Source organism: Bidens hawaiensis, unplaced genomic scaffold, assembly GCF_021521415.1.
Source record: "Bidens hawaiensis isolate Kalapana, Puna unplaced genomic scaffold, B.hawaiensis_p1.1 tig00003356_1, whole genome shotgun sequence".
NCBI lineage: Eukaryota > Viridiplantae > Streptophyta > Magnoliopsida > Asterales > Asteraceae > Bidens > Bidens hawaiensis.
The window spans coordinates 2686678-2702135 of record NW_027491185.1 but is presented as its reverse complement, the minus strand read 5'-3'; the positions used below and the strand labels follow the sequence as shown (position 1 = coordinate 2702135).

Here is a 15458-nt window from a genome sequence, read left to right as displayed (position 1 = left end):
CACTAACCGCACCGAATTGGAACAGTTGGGGTTTGGACGTTTGGTTATCATGAATCTGGGTTCTTGCTTCATGGATACGAGTACTTTCGGTTCTGCGTTTACAGTTTATTGGGCTAGCGAATCTGTCGTGAGTCATTATGGGCTTATACAGTCAATGTGCAATTAGTTTACAACCAGCCCATTCATGATAAACCCCACAAAATGACTCACTGCTTCGACTCTCCACTGCAAAACCCCTTAATCAAATCCAACCGGAAACTGTCAAATTGAAGCTCTCACCGCCACCTCCGTCGCCGGAGCCGTCATAATATTCAGGTCAGATGAATCACCGTCTCACCTTCTTCTGTCATTCAATATTATTAAAACCCACAAACCCTAGAACAAATGGGTTCACTTTATTTAAAGCATTCATGTTCACTTCATCCCAATACAATAATAACAATTACAGACGATTTAACCCGAATCCGAACCCGAATTATAACTATAACCATAACCGTACCCATAACCCGGACCCGAATGACCCATCAACCTTACTGAAAGAAGACGGAGTATCCGTCTGTTCTGAACTATGGATTGAAAGTTTCCGAAACCCGAATCAAACTGTAACCAATTTGACTAATTACTTAAGAAGATTTGAGTTATGGGTATTGGCTTACCAAAAGGTTTGTGCCGATGAGTTGGGTGCGTACATGCCGAAAAGCTCGGTGCAAAGATCGGCGCTTGAGGATTTGTTAGCGCTTAGAAACGCGGTTCTTGATAACCGGTTTAGGTGGGGTGCGCGGTTGGAGTTTTTCATTAAGTCTCCGAAGGATAAGACGGAGTACGAGTCGTTGTCAAAACGGAAGATTAGGGCGATTTTGACGACGACGCAGCCGAGCCCGTTTCAGGATAGGATAGTGCAAGAGGTTTTGTTTATGATTCTTGAGCCGGTTTTTGAAGCGCGGTTTTCGGAGAAGTCGTACGTGTTTAGGCCGGGTAGGACGGCGCATACGGCTTTGAGGGTGGTTAGGAGGAGTTTTGCGGGGTATTTGTGGTATATTAAAGGGGATTTGAGTACGGCTTTGGACGGGATGAAGGTTGGGTTGGTGATTAGTGCTTTGATGAGGGATGTGAGGGATAAAATGGTTATTGATTTGGTGAAATCGGCGTTGACGACTCCGGTTATCACGAGCCCGCCTGTGGAAAAGAAGAGGATTCAAAGAAAGTATCAGAAGAAACGGGTTTTAGCGGAGGACGAACCGAAGCCCGACCCGTATTGGTTGGAATCTTTTTTCGGGTTTGCGCCGGAAGAAGCGGAAAAGGTTCCAACATGGGGGCATTGTGGGATTTTAAGCCCGTTGTTAGCCAACATTTGTTTAGACGAGTTGGATCGTTGGATGGAGGGTAAAATTAAAGAATTTTACCGACCGTCGAAAAGTGATGTAATTTGGAACAGCCTGGAAGGAGAAGTTGACCAAGGCAATACTTCGTGGCCCGAATTTGTTCCTACTAGCGGGCCCGATAAGACCCGAAAAATCGATTATATTCGTTTTGGTGGTCATTTCTTGATTGGAGTTCGCGGTCCGAGAGCTGATGCAGCGATTCTTAGAAAACAGTTAATCGAGTTTTGTGACGAGAAATACATGCTTAAACTTGATAACGAGTCACTCCCGATTGAGCATATAACAAAGGGAATAATGTTTCTTGATCATGTTTTATGTAGACGAGTCGTGTATCCGACTCTTAGATATACCGCAACGGGTGGTAAAATCATTAGTGAAAAGGGCGTCGGTACGTTATTATCGGTAACCGCGAGTCTTAAACAATGTATCAATCAGTTTAGAAAATTAGGATTTTTAAAAGGCGATAGAGACCCGGACCCACAACCGTGTTTTAGAATGTTTCACGCGACACAAGCGCATACGAACGCACAAATGAACAAGCTCTTGACTACTATGGTTGAGTGGTATAGATTTGCTGATAACCGAAAAAAGGTAGTTAATTTTTGTTCTTATATTATTCGCGGTTCGCTTGCTAAATTATACGCTGCAAAATATAAGCTTCGATCACGGGCAAAAGTTTATAAAATCGGTGATAGAACTCTTAGACGACCGTTAAAGGAGAAAAAGGGACAATCACCCGAGTATAACAATTTATTACGAATGGGCCTTGCGGAGTCGATTGAAGGGCTGCAATATACCCGGATGTCGATTGAAGGGACAATCACCCGAGTATAACAATTTATTACGAATGGGCCTTGCGGAGTCGATTGAAGGGCTGGAGGCCCGATCACGAGAAGGCGTTGCTTGAATATATAAGATTGGATGATCCGAAAACGTTTGAAGAAAACCGTACGGCTTTAATTAAAGAAGGGCTTATTTCGCCTCAAGATTATGTTTCTATGCTTGTTTGGAATTATAAACGAAGTGCAGCGCTTAATGTTGTTAATAACGAAGAAGGCAAAATGTTGTTGGGGTCGGGTGGTGAAAAGGATAAGTTGAGTATTGAAGATGAGGAAGAGCGTGAAGAGCGATTACGAGCTACAAATGTTTGAGGTGATATGTGTAATTTTGATTTTTTTTTGAAGCACAAGAAAGGTTATAGAGTAGCATGTATAACTTTGATCTCTCTGTATTCTATATTATTATTAATACAGTGTTATGCTTTATGTGTTCATTATGTTTATTTGTAATGTAATGTTATAAAGGTGTAAATTTAACAGATTATACAACTCTTAAATGTGAAGTTACGGTTATCTTACAATCTCTTAGAATCTATTACCTTCCCCGTTTGGTTGCAAGTGTTGTCCTCTGCCGTATCCTTTTGCTTTTTACAGTTGTGGATCTTCTCTTTTGTCTTCGCCTGCTGTTTGCATTTCTAATCAACCGCTTTCTAAACATCCATTAGCTTTGCGGACTCTCTTTGCGATCTTCAGTTTGGTTCAGGTAAGATGATTCTTTTCAATTTGCCGTTGTGTGTTTTGTTTTTCTTCTGTACTGTTCTGTGGTTTCTGAAGTCAGGCTTTTAGTATGTTTCTTGTTTAGATTTGTGCATACCGCTTGCTGCGTTTACAGATGTTTTTGGCTGGTGGTAGTTTTTTTTGGTTATTTTGCAAATGCATGTTGTTTAGTTACTTATAAAGTCTGTTTCTTTGCGTGTTCTTTAGTGTATTGGTTTGTTGTGTCACGGTTGGTGTTTTTGCATTACTTATGAGATGTTATAATACTTATATGATTTATTGTTATGTATTGTGACTTCTGAAACTTAAGTTGTTAAAATTAGGATTTTAGATAGTGTTTATTTGGGTGCACATCATGTGTTTGATGATACGTTTGCGTCAGGTAATTAATTTATGTTTTTAGTTTTTAAATTGCATGTTAATTTTTAGGTGTTTACCTGAAAGGGGAGCTATTGTTTGCAATATCTGTTAGCTTATGTTTTTAGGGTATCAATTATATGCTAATTTCTTGGTGTTGCTTAATTTCGATATTACAGATAATTGTAATTTTACTATACATCCCTAAGTTTTTACTAAAAAAAAATTAGTAATTGCATTGGACTTGAGTTGCTACCGTGTTTAAGTACAGGTTGGTTTGGTCTATGGCTATGCGTTAATGTAGATTGCTTGCACGCTGTTTTTCTACAATTGTAATTTTTCAGCTACCTTTTGATATATTATATTGATTGCATAATAATGTGTTTGTTATTATGTCACCATATATTTGTCCAAATTATTAGTCCCAGCCTGCAAATAGCAAACACATACCTAACTGTAGCAGACCTAAATACTTTGGTACTCGCTTTTGAAACAACAAATTAACTCATGTATCCAATAATCTAAAAAAGGCTGGCATAAAATCCAACTATATAGTGTTTATCTTTTTACATGGTGGGTTATACGCGTTTATACGAGATGTATAACCAGATGTTAGGGGTGAGCAAGATAAGGGTCGGACCCTTGAAACCCTGTTACCCGACTCTTAAAACCCTTAATTAGACACGAATAAATAATATGGGTCGGGTAAAGGGTATTTAAATTTCACCTTAAAGGGTAAAGGGGTTTCAAGGGTCCGACCTTTTTCAAACCCTTGACCCGTTTACTAGATAGATATACATCAGATTCACGATTAATCTGGAATTTATGAGTGGTTTGCATTTCATATATGATTCATCAAAAATTTTCCAACTATTAAGAAAAAAAAGTAAAAGGGTCATACCACTGAAAGGAAACATATGTAAAAAAATCACTAAATTGTTCTCTACAAGTAATTTGTGAATATGAATATTGTTTGCATCATTTTAAATGATTGATAAACTTTCGAAGTTAGACTTTACTATGTTATGAAATGAAAATATAATTATTCTAAGATTCATATATTAAAGTCATTTATTAGATATGCAACTAGTAATGTAGAAAATGAGATGTGATTACTGTCTTAAAGGGTAAATGGTTTGACCCTTGAAACCCTTATGTATACCCGACCCTTTTATTGGTTAGAGGGTAGGGTCTCGGGTCCACATTTTTTCTTAAAAGGGTAAAGGGTCCGGGTAGGATATTAGATAAAAGGGTCAACTCTTACCCTTTGAACAGTGCTACCAGATGTGGTCTGCATGTTCCATATTCTATTAATACTATCACTTTATAACTGCATTTTCTAACAGAAAAGCCGTAATGGCGACTAGAAGAATTTCAGATCTTACACCTGAACTTGTGTTATTGGTTCTGATACAAGATGACAACATTCAACGACATTACTTCAACTTTGTGTGCGTCTTTAATAGAAAAACAAATTGCTCACAGGTATGCATTCAAGAGTTTAAATAGTTTAAATATGTACCAATTAAATGGGTGAGAATGAGAAACTATTGAGAATTAAATATTACCATTGGTCTGAGAATCTTTATTTGTTTAATGTTAAATTATATATTTACTATGTAACAATTATAGAACTGTTACCTGTCGACACTAGCAAATACTTTTTCCCTATAGGTTCGTTACAACCGAGCTAAAAGACAGCTCAGGTTAAAATATCAAAACTATACAAAAAACCATTACGCGTACATACAAATATTAACAGAAGTACTTTCAATACACAGAAAGCACCAAAATCAAACGAGGCTGCCCTTCAACCTAACCCAAGCAAACTACTATCTTTCGGTTGTCATCAGTAATCATGGCAGTATGTTGATGTACTAAAGTTCTTTTGGGCAGCAGCAGGCGGGGTAAAAAAATTCAATTTTGATGCAGAGGCAAGCTTCATACTACCTGCAACCATGATCCGTAAATATTAATAGTAGTTTTGTGTCAGAAAGTTCAGCTATTAGTTACTAAGTGAGGGTAGTTTAGACATTTAACTAATGAATAGACGATTGTAGTAAAGTATTATATGTAGAGTAAATTGATGTAATTTTTATTGGATGTACAGAGTCTTGACTCTTAAGTCAAAAAGTCAACACATGCTAATTTCAATGTTGTGAGTACAGAAGATTTTGAGGCTGATGCTCTCAAATCTAAATCATAAGTTTTGAATTTGAAGATTGCTAATTTGACGTATATGAACAGATTTTTGGTGGGATCCTATGGTTGGTTATGCCCAAGTTTTGACTTTAGAAAGTCAAACAAACAAACTGAAATCACAATCTGACATCCATGTTTTAACTTTTGACCTGTAATCTTAAATTTTACCGTTTATTGGGGTGGAGTTTGAACAATCAAGAACACTTAGAGCTAACGAACACAAATCAACGATGATTGGATTAACCATTTTCTAACTAATGGTCAAACTAACAGTTGATCTAGTTGGAGGGTTGATCGGCTCTTAGAATGTCATGCACCCAACCCTGGCCTCTCTAATCTTACTTCTAAATCTAAATTCGTCTTTTTGTCCGCTATGATGATAGATATCTTTTCCCAACATCTTGGTACTGCTAAACCAAAGGTCCATTGGTAGTTTGAGGGTAGATTAGGTGAACCGAACACCACTAATTTATTTATTTGTGTCGGCCACACTTAAAGTTGTGCCGTGTTCCGGTGTTTGTTGTGTCTCGGGTTAACTTGTTTGATGTTCATTGCGTATACGAGCAATGCTTAGTAACTTTGTAACAATTTAATAAGAAATTACCATCTGAATCTTATGTATACAATATTAATGACAAATCTTAGTCAAACAAACATCACAAATGGTTATTGGTGAGGATAAGTGGATTTGGACAATGATAAAGATCATAGTTATCAAATGCGATAAGCGCTCGAAAGCGTTGAGGTTGGGCCTAGCGCCCAGGCGATAAGCGCAAAAAAAGCGCCCGATTTAAAAAAAAGCGCACATTAATGAACAAATTTTTTAATTCAATAAACATTCATTTTAACTGTCAAAAACAACAATTTGATCCATTAACACATTTATCATAATATCCAGATTTCCAAAAATTAAAAAACTAAAGCCTAATCACAAATTCTGAATATTTTAATCATTTATTAACTGAAGACAAATAATATTTAATACGCATGGGAAGTTTGGGAAAAGATTACAGTGCTTTAGTGGATTTTTAGGTACTCCTAGAGAATAGGAACATGTTGTTTAAATGATATTTAACATGCATGGGAAGTTGTGAACATATTAATGACGCTTTAAATATCTGAGGCATGCAACTCGCAATTAATGTGCTTAAAAGCGCTCGATTTTAACAACTATGATAAAGATAGGATATTTACTGTTAGTTCGGCTCGCGAGTTTTTGAGAAATCAATCCACCATTGAAAACCAAAGTATCTACGAGTGAGTTAACTGGATTCCTAAAAAAGTGATATTTTTTTTCTTGGAAAGTAGTACGAGAAAGAATAGAAAACCTGGACCACACTTTTGAGAAGAAACATTAACGTTGTACAGTATTATGCCCATTTTCGGAGCATAAGGAGACGGTGGATCATTTGCTAATCACAATACTCTATGACACATTCAATTTTGGATGACATGAAGTTACAAAATCATTATTGCCAAGGATAAACAAAAAAACTTGTTAATCCAATCAATATGCCCTATGGACTACGGAGTTTATGAAATGTAAAGATTTCAATCGGGTCAATGTTATACAAGCTAAATCAAGTTGACAGAAGAAATAGAGACCTTAAGCTTTCTTTTGGTGTTAACGGAGAGAATTGATATACTTTTGAGATATAACGTATTTGTAAGTCACATAAACCTTTTTTGTTTAACTAGCATTTACTTGTTATCTTTGTTTAATACAATACCATTGTACCGTCTTTCATAAAACAAAACAAAGAATATTATTTAGTTTTTACTTAAAAAACCAGTTTTGAAACCGGTCCCCACTAATAGCCGAGCAAACAGTCTAGAAGGCTATCGAAGACACGACACAACACAACACAACACAACACAACACAACACAACACGAGTAAGTAGTAACCCTAACCCATTACCCACCCACTCTTTGAACTTAACTCACATTTAGTCTCTGAAAAACCAAAGCTGCTAAATCTTATCTATCCATGGCAATGGCATCCTCCAGTTTCATCACTGCAGCTAAACCTTTTTCTTCTTTCCTTAAACACCAACCTTCATCTTCTTCTATCCCTACAAAAACCACAACTTTAGGTATCCTTCTATTCATTTTCACCAATTTCTTCTTTTTATTGTTTATTAATTAGTTAGTTGTGTATTGATTAGGTCTACGAAGTAATTCGTTCAAGGTTAATGCAATTGCTACCAAGTATGAGCCCTCCAAGGTAAGTTTATTATTATGCATTTGTGTCTATATTGTTCTTTAGCATTGTGATGTATTGTTTATTTAATGGTTCTTAATTGCTTTGTATTTAAAGGTTAAGCCGCAAGCCGACCGAGTGCTAATTCGTCTGGAGGAGCTTCCTGAGGTGATTAATCCTTTGTTTATGTGTTTATGTTTATGGTCATGTTTCTTTTAGTTGTGCCTTAGTCTATTATCAGGAATACATTCTAAGCTTTGCAAGTTTACATTTAAATTTGTTAGTGTTGTGACTCGTTAGGCGCTAGTCAGGCAGTGGGGGTATTGACTTAACGATTAATGGGATTAATCAGATTGGAATTTATGTACCTTTTCAAATTTATTAAAATCAGTACAATTCTTCAAATAGTTCAAACTCCAAAGATTTGACGGATTTTGATTGGTACCGATTTTAGGGGCTGATTTCTCATGAATTCCGATTTTTACAGCACTGGAATTTCTAGGGATTATTAGTGTTTTATTCAGAATGCGTTGTAAATTTTGCAAGTTCACATTTGAATTTGGCAGTGTTGTAGAACTTGCTGCACCGACTAGTGATTAATCGGATCAGAATTTGTTATGTACCTTTTCAAATTATATATATACACACACAAAAAATTTTATATATAATTTTTCAAAATAATTATAATGTTTCAAATAATTCAAAGATTTTGACCGATTAGGTAAAATCCAATCTGTAGCCTTCTAATTTCTTATTAATCGGCTCCTAGTCGCTATTTTTACAATACTGGAACTTGTGTTTGATCTGTTTCTGAAAGTTTCTGTTCTCTGTGAACTATTCCATAATATGTTGTCATGTTACTTCTTAATTGTCTAACTTAATCTTTCTTTGAGTTACAATGCTATGCCACACTTTAAATTTAAGTTAAGCATACCGTATACCTGATCTTCCTCTTTGTGTCCAATTTAGAAATCTGCTGGTGGAGTTTTGTTGCCCAAATCAGCTGTCAAGTTTGAACGTTATCTTATGGGAGAGGTGAGTAATAATATAACTTTAACTTCTTGTATGCTCTGTTTCAAGTAAAGATGCTTACTTTTTATTTTCTAATGCCATATGTGTTTTATGTATTGAATATAATCTGTATGCTTGTCTCAGATTCTTGCTGTTGGTACCGAGGTAGGAGACTTAGAAGCCGGGAAAAAGGTATGTTAGTTTAGTTCTAATTAGCCAGTTTCTTAAGTGAGCCTATGTTCAAACTTCATGTTTATATGTATAGTAGTGTTTCTAATATAAGATATCGTTTTGACACCGGTTTTGCTTCATCTGCAGGTTCTTTTCTCTGACATTAACGCTTATGAGGTAAATACTAATATGCCAACATTTACATGTATAGTATGTTAGAATGTTATAAACGGTTCATGAGAACAATTATATGAGTTGTAACAGGTGGATTTGGGAGCAGAGGGAAAGCATTGCTTCTGCAAAGCAGGAGACTTGCTGGCTGTTGTCGAGTAGACAAGTATGAAATCACTTCATCTTCTCTGCATCCCATAAATGAGTGTTATTCTTTGTTGGCGGTTAAAATACAATCACAAGCATAACGAATTATGTTAGCTTATTGTTATTCAGAAACATTGATTTAGTCGTCGTTTCTGTTTGGACTAATGTAGTTGAATGAATAAAGCCGGTTTTAATACAAAAGTGGCTAATAAGACCCACCCGACCGTCTCAATTTTAGTTACAAGTCTAAACGTGTCGTAGTATGATAACGATATAATTTGATATGTTAGGGAAGGCAGAGATGCTGTGCCTGTTGGTGTTAGGTTTGCATCACTATAGTGTGTTCTAGTATTACCTAGTTGGTTTAGACTGCACAAGTCGAGCTTATTATAATGGTATCCATCAGATTGGTCTAAAAATTTAGCTAGGCGCAGCTGTACTCCTGATTGTAGTTTGTCGTCTTGATTGATATAAAATATAAGGAAAATTCTCAAAATGTCCAAGGCTTTGTCCGAGACTTTCTCAGAGTGTAGAGAATTGTTGTGAAAGATAATAAGATTAGTTGGTATTTACATGATAGAAGATTTTTTTTATGCTGTACCATTTCTCAATAGTAAGAAAACTGATTTTGGCATTGTTCACAAGTGAGTGCGCTCACGGGCACCGCCTTACTCGCTCATGTGTTACATTAGTGCTCATGCTTCTCCTTCACTGACCATAAAACCATTCCTGACCAAACACAATGATCGTTTGCTTGTAGTGCTACAATAATGAGTTATATAAGAGGAAGGTGATAAATGTAAGTTTGAATGGTTTGTTTCATGTAGGCATCTTAACCTGCGATAGTGTCTTATAGGTATAAGAAATATGGTATTAGCATATTCATTGAAAGTTGAGTGATTTGATTGAGACAAAATAACAAAAATAATAATAATAATAATAAATTAATTGAAACATACTTGAAAATTGGTTGCTAGATGTGAATTATTTGTGAGGGGAAAAACTAAAAAGTGATCATAGTTGTAATTTAATATTTATTTGCAAGGGTAAAAACTCAAAAGGTGCTCATAGTTGTAATTTAATATATACTACTCAGTTGTCCGCGCGATGCATCGTACGCACAAATGCAACCGATGTTAGTACGTTTGTACTCAGTTGTCCGCGCGATGCATCGTACGCACAAATGCAATCGATGTTAGTACGTTTGTAACCTCGCAACGGTACGTGCATAACCCGACGGTGGTATGCATTTAACGTGGCATCGGGCGTGTAATCGGTGCTAGTTTGCGCGCCACATAATGCCTATACGTGAGCAACCCGATATGTATAAACAATGTCATCCACGTAACTGATGCTTGAACGCGCATAACATGTGGCAACAAACAAGAAGCAAAGATCAATAATTTCAAATAAACTACTTTTAACATAATCCATTTTGACGGACCTGCTCCGATCCAAAAATGTTTTAACCCGAAGCCTGTTTTGACATGAACTCTTTCGATCCAAACTCATCCCGACATGAACTAAATTAACCCTTTTGTATTAACCTGTTCCAACCCTAACCCGTTCCAACACCATTAGGCGAACATGCCCGACCGATTGCCGGTAATAACTGGTAATCATGTAATATGTTAGTTTTTTTAAAATTAATAAACTATAGCAATTCCATACTCAAATTAAAGATAATAATATGCTCGTTTTTATGATGTATTTTTTTAGAAAAAATATTAACGTGTGAAAAAGTTACGGCCGTTTAAATGTCGTGTGGTAGTTGGTTAATAATTAGGGGAAAATATGTAACTATTTAATATATTAACAAAACTTTATTGAAATTGAAATACTATTATTGTATATTATTTTTGAATAAGTAAAGACTATTTTACCCCTATATTCTTAAAATTCTATGCATTGTTACTTGTACAATAAGCAATAAGAGTAGTATCTCTTAAAATTTTAAGAGGTGACTCACTCCTATATTATATATACTAGCATGGTGCTCGCACGATGCAGCGGGGTATGTACGCGAACATGGCATCGAATGCATAACCGTGTTACCGTTTCAGTAAGTGCGTGACTTCACAACAGTATACGCGTAACCCGACGATAATATGCTCGTAATGCGGCATTGGAAGCTCAACTGGTGTACGGTGTCAGTAAGCACGTCAAACGACTGTACGCGCGCAATAAGGTGTCGATGCACACGTAACACTACATTGAATGAGTCTTGACCAGCCACCCGTTCCGCCTGACAATGTTATAACCCGAAATCCGTACTGATTTAACCCTTTCGACCCGAACCCGTCCCGAGCCAAACCAAATTAACCTTTTGTGTATCAACCCATTCCGACCTTAAGCTTTTAGACCCATGACCCGAACGACGAACCCGCCCGACCCGTTTTGCCAGTTCTTAATGGTAATCACGTAACACATTAAGTTTTTAAAATGAAAAAAAATATAGCAATACCATACTCAAAATAAAGAGAATAAAATACTCGTTTTTATGGTATAATGGTTTTTAAATAATATTAACGTGTGAAAAAGTTATAAACGTTTAAACGTCATGAGGGTAGTTGGTTTAAAATAAGGGGTATGTATGTAACTATTCTATAAATTAACAAAATGTAATTAAAGTGAAACGACCAGATTTGTAATTATTATTGAATAAATTAAAATCAAACCGTGTGTTATTTTTGCTAAAAGACAAAATTGTCAAAAGACAAAATTGCTTCTAAAATATCTTAATTATATGCATTGTGGTTTGTACTTAAAGCAACAAGTTTGGTACCTCTTAAAATTTAAGAGGTCCCTCACTTATACTTTATATATAGTATATATATAGATATAGATTATAGATATAGATAAACGAGTCTTATAAGTTATAAGGAAGTCATCATTAGTTAGTTTCGCATAATTTGTTATGCCATGTGGTACCATGTTACGTACAAAAGTTTGGTAGTGAACATGATCTTCCACCATACTTGTAGATCTTCCACCATAAATATGGTCTAGTTTATTAGTTTTATTAGAGAGAGTTAAGAGAGAGTCAAGGAGCCCCATCTCCATGTACGTTTGCTATGTTCGTGAAGTTCGTTTGCCATGTTTGTTTGATTATATGAAAAGAGTCGAGAGTTGTCACCCTAATATCTCGTGTTCGCTTGTTTGATAAGTTTGTTTGATATGATTATTTGATCCGTCTGGACCAACATCTTCTTCTTGTTACTTTATTTTTATGTTTATCTTTTTATATATGTACAATGAACGATAATTTATGTGACAAAGACATAATTCTTTTTAAGACAGTGGGCGAGTTAAATTGAGAGTTTGAGACCATATTAGCTAGACTTTCCCACGTGAACACAACTTCGAGATGAATTTGTCATATTGAGCATGATCAGTGTGAAGAGAGGGTCTTCTGTTCACATGCGGAATGCGTTTAATGAAAACATTATCATTTCGCCATCATAAGTCTCAATTCACAAACATGAGTTTGTTTTCGCGAATCCCCTAATTTTAATTGTCACATATCTTATTAAAATGACACATTTTATCCATTGCATATACAACCTTGCATAGGTATGTGAAATATGTTTTTCTTAGACTAGAGCATTTTGGATTTTGAGGTAAAATTAGAACATGTCACGTTAAGTTGTTGACATGTACAACATATTATAAAATATTAATGAAAGAAACTAAAGATAAAAAACGTTTAGAGATTGAACTCTACGGTTACATATTGAGATCTATGGCTCTATAAAAGTACCAAACAAGCCATTATCGTTGTTTGGGTCTTTCAGTTTGTTTTAATGTTATTTCAGAAATTGATATTGCTTTTTTTCCTTAAATAAGTAGGGTTCCATTTCTGCCTATACAATGCATATGACAAGTACATTTGTGACTTTTTACCATTGTGACTTTGTACCATAAGTTTTACGAATTTCAGATGTTGAGGTGGGCGTATATGCAATTGCAACAAGAATTGGAATAACTTATACGGCTTATAATTCTCCCCTTATAAGAAGAAAGATAAATCAAGTGAGGTTGCACATTAAGATAATAATGTCGCTAGTAAGGTGAGAAAGTGTATAATTCATCTTGATGTACATTGTTAGCCTGATGAATCATAGGGTCCTGGGGTTTTCCCGATTATTTATACTGGTCGTAAATTTAAATATATTAACTTTATTGACACGCGATGCATAACTAAAGTAAGAATTGATCACTCATGTTTGGAGCATGTGGATTAGCAAAGACATCGACTTAGAACATGCATAACTTGTGACTCGTCTAGTTACAAGCCCATATGCGGTTTGTTCTGACTCTTATATCCAAATCTCACATGTGGAGCCCTGATTTTGAACTTAATGGATTTCCCCCAACTTTTTCCGATTTTAGTTATTACGTTTTGACTGTAAAAATGAACGAACCATTAAGTTTATAAGTTTGTGGGTTTATTATATTATTGAGACTTTTATAATGTTGAAATAATACTTAACTATTTATTTATTAAAACGAATGAACCATGACAATATTGATGTGAACAATGTTTTATCTTGGAAATATTGAGCCTTTTATAATGTTGTAACACTACTTAACTATTTATATATTAAAATTTTAAAAATTATTTGTATATGTTTTTAAGATTAAATTTCTTTCATGGTTTTTTAAATATGATAAATTATTCAAAATAAAGTTGGGAATTGGTGAACGACCAAAACACACCTTTTTTCCTTCTACTTAAACCAATTTACTTCTTAAAAATCCAAGAAGCATTTGCCATAAAATAATGGCTTCTCCTTGCTCACTACTCTTTTTATTGTTTACCCTCTTTATTTCAACCCATGCACAAACTCTAATTCATGGCACTTGCAAAGTTTGTTCTCAACAAGATCCAACTGTGAGTTACCAATTTTGTACCACCTCTCTTGAAGCGGCCTCAGGGAGCCGTCACACCGACGTTAGAGGCCTTAGGAAGATCTCACTCCGGCTAACACACGACAATGTGACGGACACAAAGAATCACATCAAGAGCTTATTGAGAAAGAAGTGCCATTCATCTATAAAGATGCGTTTAGATGATTGTTTTGAGCTTTATTCCAACGCGGTCGCTGATATTAAACAAGCCATGAGAAATTACAAGTCGGAGCACTATGATGACGCCAATATATTGATAAGCTCGGTCATGGATACCGCCACTACATGTGAAAATGGGTTCAAAGAGAAGCGTGGTATTTTTTCGCCTTTAACCAAAAGAAATAATGCGACTTTTGAATTGTGTGGGATAGGCCTTTCTATCATACATATTCTTCGAGTTGGTACTAAGTAAACATGATAAAAAATTTATACTATGCAAGATCTAGATTAAATTATGTAAAGTTGTGCTTTTATAAAAAAGGATTGTGAATCATCAATATTATTACTATATTCCAATTCATGGATTTTGAGTTTCATTTTTCTTTATTATTTATATAGTATAATAGTTTACCTCCAATTTTATAATTTGTTCAACTACAAATTTGGAACAAAATCCAATGCACGAGAACATATGTGTATTGTTGGTTGTGATTTTGGATTTTAAAGGTTCTTTTGCCAATTATATGTTTTGCCTTAAAATGTTTTCGTAAGCATGTTATCATCCACAAGTATCGTTTAATGAACCAAAATTCAATTATTTCTTCGTCTCAAATTTAAATTATACTTGTATTTTAGTTTATTGTAAAATAATACTTTTTATTACTGAAATGAACTCTTACATTTTATAAGGATAAAATATAGTAGTTGTAGAATGTATTTCTTATATTTTATTAAATATGATTTATTTGAATATTTGGAATTAATACTGATACTCCCTCCGTCCATTTGAAAGTGTCCATATTTCCTTTTAAATTTATCCCATTAGTAATGTCCACTATCAAACTTTATTAATTAGTTTTCAAATTTACCTTTAGAATGCAATCACTCCAACTTCTTTACATTTTGTCTTTTTATATATGTAAAGGGCATTATAGTAATTTGTTAAGAAAAAGCGTAATTATTCAAATTTTCTTAAATTTTGTATTTTTCAAACCATGACACTTGTAGAGGGACGGATGGAGTAATATTTTGTCACGCTATGTGATATCATTTCACATGTGTTCAGTTGAGACTTGAGATATGGAGATTGCATATCACATACGTAATCATCCACGTTCCCAGTACTTTTATCACTTAATTTGGAAACAAATAACCAACAACCCATAAATAGGTCTAGTTTGTATACCGAA

General features: G+C 35.0%; 2 protein-coding genes and 1 pseudogene across 2 annotated transcripts; all 3 read left to right on the top strand.

The window, feature by feature from the left end:
* The first annotated feature begins 236 nt into the window (after window positions 1–236).
* LOC143623238 (nuclear intron maturase 2, mitochondrial-like) lies at window positions 237–2622 on the top strand. The gene is made up of 2 exons (XM_077094187.1): window positions 237–2210; window positions 2255–2622. Exons 1-2 carry the CDS (start codon window positions 321–323, stop codon window positions 2531–2533), a joined length of 2169 nt encoding a protein of 722 aa, XP_076950302.1. The 5' UTR covers window positions 237–320; the 3' UTR covers window positions 2534–2622.
* Window positions 2623–7458: 4836 nt separating this feature from the next.
* LOC143623237 (10 kDa chaperonin 1, chloroplastic-like) lies at window positions 7459–9433 on the top strand. Its single transcript, XM_077094186.1, has 7 exons — window positions 7459–7591; window positions 7664–7722; window positions 7816–7866; window positions 8668–8733; window positions 8854–8901; window positions 9028–9057; window positions 9145–9433. Exons 1-7 carry the CDS (start codon window positions 7486–7488, stop codon window positions 9211–9213), a joined length of 429 nt encoding a protein of 142 aa, XP_076950301.1. The 5' UTR covers window positions 7459–7485; the 3' UTR covers window positions 9214–9433.
* Window positions 9434–13981: 4548 nt separating this feature from the next.
* LOC143623236 (putative invertase inhibitor pseudogene) lies at window positions 13982–14655 on the top strand (annotated as a pseudogene).
* The last annotated feature ends 803 nt before the right edge of the window (window positions 14656–15458 follow it).